The following is a 7,306-nucleotide window of genomic DNA, read 5'->3' on the forward strand; positions in this document are numbered from 1 at the left end:
CCGGCAGTCGGAGCTGGCTCGCAGCCTTGCCAGGCGAGCGTGGGGTGTCCGCGCGCTCCTCTGCTCCCGTAGCCCGAGGGACTGAAACTTCCGTGGGCGGCTCCCACCGGAGCGCACTGCCGGGGGCGCACCAGCGACAGGGAGAAAGGAGACCAGACGCGGGCTGCAGCAGGAGCCGGGGAGGGCAGCCCGCTGGCCCGGCGCCCAGCAGCAGCCGCGCGGCCGCCGCCAGCCGGGCGGGCTCCGGTTCTGCAGGGGAGGTGTGGACACTCGCAGCGTCCCGAGCGGTGGCCGGAGCCATGAGGACCGAGCACAGAGTGGCGGAGGCAGAGCGCAGCCGACCGCTGCTGCACTTGCCGCCGGGAGCACTACGCGCACTGCCCGCCTCCTTCGCTGCTTCTCGCAGGGGAAGTGAATAGAGGGGGGAAAGCAGCCACCAGCTCCGGACTCTGATGCTGAAGCGCTCCAGCCGCGGCCTGACTCCTGGTCGGCAGCGAGGCGTCCCCTCGGGGATGCCCAAAGAAGGTGGGATCGCAAGCCAAGCTTCCAGGAACGTTTCTTCTGTGATGCCCCTGTGAAGGCCGAACCTAGCAGGGACGTGGTCACTCGCAAGGAGGGATGACTTAGACCCTGGCTCTGCAGCCTGGGCTTCGCCTCAGAGGGGAGTGTTCCTCACGGAAAGCCCCAGGATCGCCGAACCATAACTTCTTGGGGGAGATCTGTGACCTCTAGAGACATCACCGGTGCCCAGGGCAGTGCCATGTGGGGCGGACGCTGCTCACCTCCCACCTCTTCCAGGCACCGCGCGTCGCTGCTGCAGCTGCTGCTGGCCGCGCTGCTGGCGGCGGGGGCGCGGGCCAGCGGCGAGTACTGCCACGGCTGGCTGGACGCGCAGGGCGTCTGGCGCATCGGCTTCCAGTGCCCCGAGCGCTTCGACGGCGGCGACGCCACCATCTGCTGCGGCAGCTGCGCGCTGCGCTACTGCTGCTCCAGCGCCGAGGCGCGCCTAGACCAGGGCGGCTGCGACAACGACCGCCAGCAGGGCGTAGGGGAGCCTGGCCGGACAGACCGAGAAGGCCCAGACAGCTCGGCAGGTAGGCGAGCAGCAGCCAGGTGCAAAGAGGGAGGGGGAGGGCGGTTGCTTTGCCTGGGCAAGAGGGACCGGGAAGCCTGGAGATTTTAGGAAAGGGCCGGGGAGCAGAAACCTGAGTTTTTTGTTTTTGTTTTTGTTTGGGGGTTGTTTTTGTTTTGTTTTGTTTTGTTTCCCCTACTCATTAACTTTGTATGAAGTGGGGCAAAAAAGCCTCGAGAAAAAACACGTTGCTTCTGTTCATGGTCCGTGCCTTCCTTTCCCTTCGTCCCATTTCCACTGGGCTTAATCTTGGGAATAGTCAAGAAAATGACAAGGGTGCACCCCTCTGGAGAAGGCTTGTCCAGTGTTCTCCTCCAAGGGTCCTCAGACGGAGGGCAGTTCTGGGGAGCAGCAGACGGCTTCCCGTGGGTGACGCACCTTTTCACATCCCAGGGATCCAGTCTCTCCCGCAGGAGCCAGTGCACAGTTCCCTGTGACCGCCTAGGCCTCTGGGAATCTGGATTGGCCTCCTTAGGCTGACTTGATAGACGTGCCACTGGAACGGAGCCCAACTTTGCTCATTGAGACTTTTGACTATTTCTTAATAGACAAAGCCAGATTTTGAAAGTAAGCCTGTCAAATAATTTAGTAGATGGCATTTCCTTAAGGAGAGGCTGCCAAATTGAGTCTCTGTGTGTGTGTGTGTGTGTGTGTGAGAATGAGTGCTACAGGCACATAGCGTTGGAGCTGCCTGAGCTTTGGTACAGGTGGTTTCTGTTTTATAGAGCAGTCTCCAGCCCAGCAGCTCTTTGCAGTGCAGTTAAGCGTTTTCTTAGTTTGCTCTTCCTGCTATTGCACTGACTTCAGTCTGAAAGGAGGAGAACTGAGGGTCGAACGATGGAGAAGGCACCATCTGAACTGCAGCTCAGTTTGCGGAGTGTGTGGTCCGGGAACAAAGCCTAGAGAAAAGAGCCAAATGGCTACAATAAGGTGTCTGTTCAATTGGGCTTGTTAATAACTTCTAAAAAGTCGGGATGGAGTTGGCTAAGGCTGGAGGCAGCGGCCTTCTCACACTGTGGATGCTGGCCATGGCTGCCCTTCACTCCACTCCTAAATCTTTAAGTCTCCTGGTTCTCTCACAGCCCTTCTGCAATGAAGGACGAATTGCCCAATTAAGCCTGCGGGGGCTTGTGGTAGCACTGCATTCTTTACCCCTGTGTAGTTATTTACACTTCCAATTAAGAAATCCTGGAAAGAGAACAGTTATTTCTCCCCCAAACTCATTATGTGGGCTGAGACTGATTTCAGCTGGATTTTGTTTTCATATTGGAGGTAAAACATCTCTGTGGGTTTTTGTTTGTTTGTTTGTTTGCCATTTATAACATGAGGGAGCTGGTATCTTAATTTAGGGAATGAGATATTTTTACTGTGTGTAGGAAAGGGCTTGGCTCTCACTGCTCAGGTCCTGGACCGGGCCTCCAGTGCTGGTGTAATGAGAACGGTACAGCTGTGGGAGCCAGCTGGGCTGCAGATGGCAGCAAGCCTTCTGGTCTGCGGAACGGACCCTGAGTACAGAAGAGGCTCTGCTCAGCAGTGTCCACTGCCTGGTTGTACGTTTATTTCTCGGTGATTCTGTATGCTATGTGAATGGAGGTGCCGACTCCCAGGATAGAGTCTGCAAAAGCCATTCGCAGATCTGACCTTTGGGGTCTGGGCTCCGCGTGCTGCCCCATCGGAAGTGCTGGCAACTGGGCCTCGCCAAGACTGGTGAGACCCATGAATCCTTGTTCAGATGGAGTCCTTAGGGAGGGCTGGTCTTGGCTCAGTGGTGACATGGTTCCTTAGCATCTGGGAGGACTCTGTCCAGGCCAGTTCCCCACACCTCACACCCACTCCCACACCTGCCGAAAAAGGAACCGAATTGGGAACGCACCGGAAAATGCAGCAGTTTCTTGACTGTAGGGAGACTTCCACAGAAGTGGTCCAGAGGCTTCTTGCAGGCTCCTCCTGCCTGCTTAGGTCCTGAGCATGCTGCGGGGCTCCTTGCTAGCATGCTTTGCTAGCCCCACGTACCTGCCTTGCCTATGGCTCCCATGATTTAAACAATTCTGTTATTTATTTTTAAAAGATAATATATAATTATATATAATATATAAAGTCTCACTTTATAGCCTAGGCTGGCCCAGTAACTCACTATGTAGTCTAGACTGGCCTTGAACTCCAAGACAATTTTCTTGTTTCTGGCTTTCCAAAGGTTAAAGCTGAGAGTCACACCATGCAAAGTTCCTGAAAGGTTTTTTTTTTTTTTTTTTTTGTTGTTGTTGTTGTTGTTTTTGGTTTAAAGAAAATTTTAAAGTGAAGTTCATTACTCTGCTAGTTTTACTCACAACCCTTTATTGTTATTTTATGGTTTTATTTTTCAGAATAACTTAATACCCACCGGCTCTTGCCATCGTTCCCCCCCCCCCCCCCGCCCCCCAGCCTCTGGTAACAACTTTTGTGTTATTCACTTTCATTAAGCAGGGATTTTTTGTTTTGTTTTGTTTTGTTTTGTTTTTTTTGTTTGTTTGTTTTAGATCTGTGCACTTTTTTTACTACTATACATATATATATTAGTAAAAATATTATATATATATAAATATATAAAACTTTTATCCATTTTGTGTGTGTGTGCACACACGTGTACATGTGCTGTGGTGTGCCTGTGGAGGTCAGAAGACAACTTGGAGATGTTCTCTGTCCTCCGTCTAGGTTCTGAAGATTAAACTCCATTCATTATTATGCTTGGTGGCAGGAGCCTTTTTCTGCTGAGCTATCACCCTGGCCAGTCGTTTGTCTTTTGATTGTTTTTCCCCTTCTACGTCTTATTTCTTATTTGGAAATGACAAAGGTTCAGAGTCTTACCTAAGTTATTTATTTTTTATGGTTTTTTTGTTTTGTTTTGTTTTTTTTCTGCCTGTAAGAAAAGAAGCTTGTTAAAAATAATGGCAAGAAGAAGCCAAGGAACGTGTAAACTCATTCACATTTAGATCCGGTGCCCTGCTAGGGAAGACTTACATTTCTTTAGGCCACTCAGTTATTGTAGGATCACCTAGATCAAGCCTGTACTGTGACAGCTTGGACATGAGCACCTGGTATTGTATTAGGGGACTCTAAGTGGGATTATGACGTTTAGCTTCCAGGGGCCTTGCCATACCTGTGAGCCTTGGCAGCGTTCCAAGGCACTTGGGCACGGAAGATGCCTCTTGGGCACTTCTGGCCTGACAGAGCTGGCCTAGCCTTTGCTGGTTGCCGTGTCCAGGGATTCTGATGGGAAGCCTAATGCTGTGTTCTCTCTGCAGTCCCCATCTACGTGCCGTTCCTCATCGTTGGCTCTGTGTTCGTTGCCTTCATCATCCTCGGGTCCCTCGTTGCTGCATGCTGTTGCAGATGTCTACGGCCAAAGCAGGATCCCCAGCAGAGCAGAGCCCCAGGGGGCAACCGCCTGATGGAGACCATCCCCATGATTCCCAGTGCCAGCACTTCCAGGGGCTCATCCTCTCGTCAGTCCAGCACAGCTGCCAGCTCCAGCTCCAGTGCGAACTCGGGGGCCCGGGCTCCCCCGACAAGATCACAGACCAATTGCTGCTTGCCCGAGGGAACCATGAACAATGTGTATGTCAACATGCCCACAAATTTCTCAGTACTCAACTGTCAGCAGGCCACCCAGATCGTACCCCACCAAGGGCAGTACCTGCATACTCCGTATGTGGGCTATGCCGTACAGCATGACTCTGTGCCCATGACGCCAGTGCCTCCGTTCATGGATGGCCTGCAGCCTGGCTATAGACCAGTGCAGCCCCCCTTTGCTCACACTAACAGTGAGCAGAAGATGTTCCCTGCAGTGACCGTATAGCCTACACGGCACAGATTAGACTCCTTTACGAGACTGAGCAACACGGGGCCTGATTCTTGTACCACAAGTCTGCTCAAGCTGGTGGTGTTCCCGATGATGCTCTTCCGGATGACGTCATTCACCTCTAACCTATAAGGGGACATATCCAGAGCAGCGTGTCTGTGCGTGTCTCCAGATGCAAAATGGAAAGCCACAGCCCCTGGAGTTGCCACCTGTGTTCTCAAGCGTGCGACAAAAGCTTGAGCCCCTAAGTGCCCTTGAGGTGTGGCTGCCGGAGTCAGGGGTTGAAGGATGTCTTTATTCCTTTCTGTTTCAGCGGCAGGCACAGGAGAATGCCCATTACCGCCCCTTTACCTGGGCTTTTTTAAAATCAGTGTTCAAGGCTGAAAGGAGATGTAAATTATATAATTATTATGAAAAGAAGCGATCTTGAACTCCGACCCTAGTCATAAGCCTCAGCCATCAGAAGCATGTCTTAATTTCATTGTAAAAGATATAGTCTGTCTATTTTTATGCTTTTGGGGGAGGGGAGGCTATTATGTGCTTTTTTTTTATAACCATGTGTAGAGATCTTATTAAGTGATTTTCTACATTACAGAGATGGAAAGAAAATGTCCATTTCTAAGGAAGACATTCGACATTCTGGGGGCGGAGTGGCATTGAAGCCATTTCTCTTCTTTTGATGGCGTCTTTTTATTTCCTGGCTCTACAGTGGTACCTAAGAAGCAATTGGATGTGGTTTTTGTTTTGTTTTGTTTGTTTGTTTGTTTGTTTGTTTTCAATTGAAAACATGAGCTGTCATCTGCTGCTCTCCAAGTTACTTTCAACTTTGCCTCATGATACAGCCTGGTGGTTCATTTTGTTCTGCCCAGTTTTGGGATCCCCTTGTCTAAATAGTCCCAAGGGCAGGACATTATCAATGGGCCGATGAAGATCAGGAAAAAAACAACTGTACTGAGGAGATGCTCAGATAGGTCGTCCACCGTCACAGGGACATGAGGTGGCACTTAAACCTCAAACGTGAACCACTTTGCAAATCAGAAGGCTTTTTTATGCTCTTGTTATCAGACGGTTTATTTTTCCAGCAGCAGGAGCTATGAAATCCAGAGAAAAGCTCCCCAGGGAGACATGACATCCCTTTTCTCCTCAGCCTTCAACAAGCTCTGTGTTCACTGCCAAGGTTTTAATTTATCAAATTCAACTGAATTTGTACGTTGGTTACTTATGGAAAAAGTTTAAATACATTGTAAGTGAATTTTCAACTGCTAGCAAAGCCAAAATTTGTTAAATAACTGTGAAGTTTGGTGTTTTATACCATCCTACCCACAGCGTCTTCTTCTTGCCTTCTGTCATCTGTTTCTCATCTCATGATGACAGTGATAATGTTACATTATCAATGGCAATTGGTACCAACAGATAAGAATCAAAGATTTTAATAACCAAAGCAGGAGAAAATCATTTTAAATTTTTAATAAATATTTTATGGTGTGAATTCTTCAGGGAATGTTTATTTTGTAATTAGTCATTGTTAATAGAACACAGAATCATAACTGCTGTTTCTGGGGCCATGAACCTTGCTTACACAATACCTGGTACCAGGGAAGGACAGGCATATCTGTGGCAAAACTTGACACTCAAAAGCAGGTTTTTTTTTTTTACTTTGGGGATCTTCTGTTCTCACGGTAATGCTTAGGAGCTGATCAACTGACCAAAAACAACCACAGTTGGTACTTTACAAACACTTGAGCAAGGCTGTGTGTGTGTGTGTGTGTGTGTGTGTGTGTGTGTGTATAGGCACATGTGTAAAATGGCACATCTGTAGGGGCCAGAGGACAACTTGTGGGAGTCCGTTCTCCTTCCACCGTGTGAGTCCCATGAACCAAACTCTGTTATCCTTAGGCTTAGCAGCAAGCACCTTTACGCACTGAGCCATTTTGCCAGCCCCAAACCTGATTTATAAATACTGAGATCTGAATTCCATGAAATTTCAGTGTCACAAAATAGTTTTTACCCCATCGCTTCCCCCACAACTATCTCAAAGGGTAAAATCCAGCTTGAGCACTAGCTGTACAAAGCCAGGCAACAAGCCAGGGAGCTGTGGTCGGCCAGTTCTTTATCTGACACCAGGACTTTGCTTGATGCAGGTTGGCCTCTGCATTTCTGAAGTGGTGGATGGTGAGTGCTTGCTTAGGGGAGATCACTCGATTTCTTCCCTTTTCTGTGTGGTGAAAACGTTAAGTTCTAGTAAATGAAATGGGAGGTCTCATCCAATGATGCTCCTGAGCCTTTCCGAGGATGACATCACTAGAGGCAATTGTAGAGCTTTTAGATTTTGGGAG

General features: G+C 49.5%; 1 protein-coding gene across 1 annotated transcript; it reads left to right on the forward strand.

Moving 5' to 3' along the window:
• The first annotated feature begins 557 nt into the window (after positions 1 to 557).
• Positions 558 to 6,459, forward strand: Shisa2 (shisa family member 2). Its single transcript, XM_021182490.3, has 2 exons — positions 558 to 1,094; positions 4,414 to 6,459. Exons 1-2 carry the CDS (start codon positions 761 to 763, stop codon positions 4,965 to 4,967), a joined length of 888 nt encoding a protein of 295 aa, XP_021038149.1. The 5' UTR covers positions 558 to 760; the 3' UTR covers positions 4,968 to 6,459.
• Positions 6,460 to 7,306: the final 847 nt, after the last annotated feature.

The sequence above is a fragment of the Mus caroli genome, unplaced genomic scaffold, assembly GCF_978045245.1.
Source record: "Mus caroli unplaced genomic scaffold, Mus_caroli_1 scaffold_12, whole genome shotgun sequence".
Taxonomy (NCBI): domain Eukaryota; kingdom Metazoa; phylum Chordata; class Mammalia; order Rodentia; family Muridae; genus Mus; species Mus caroli.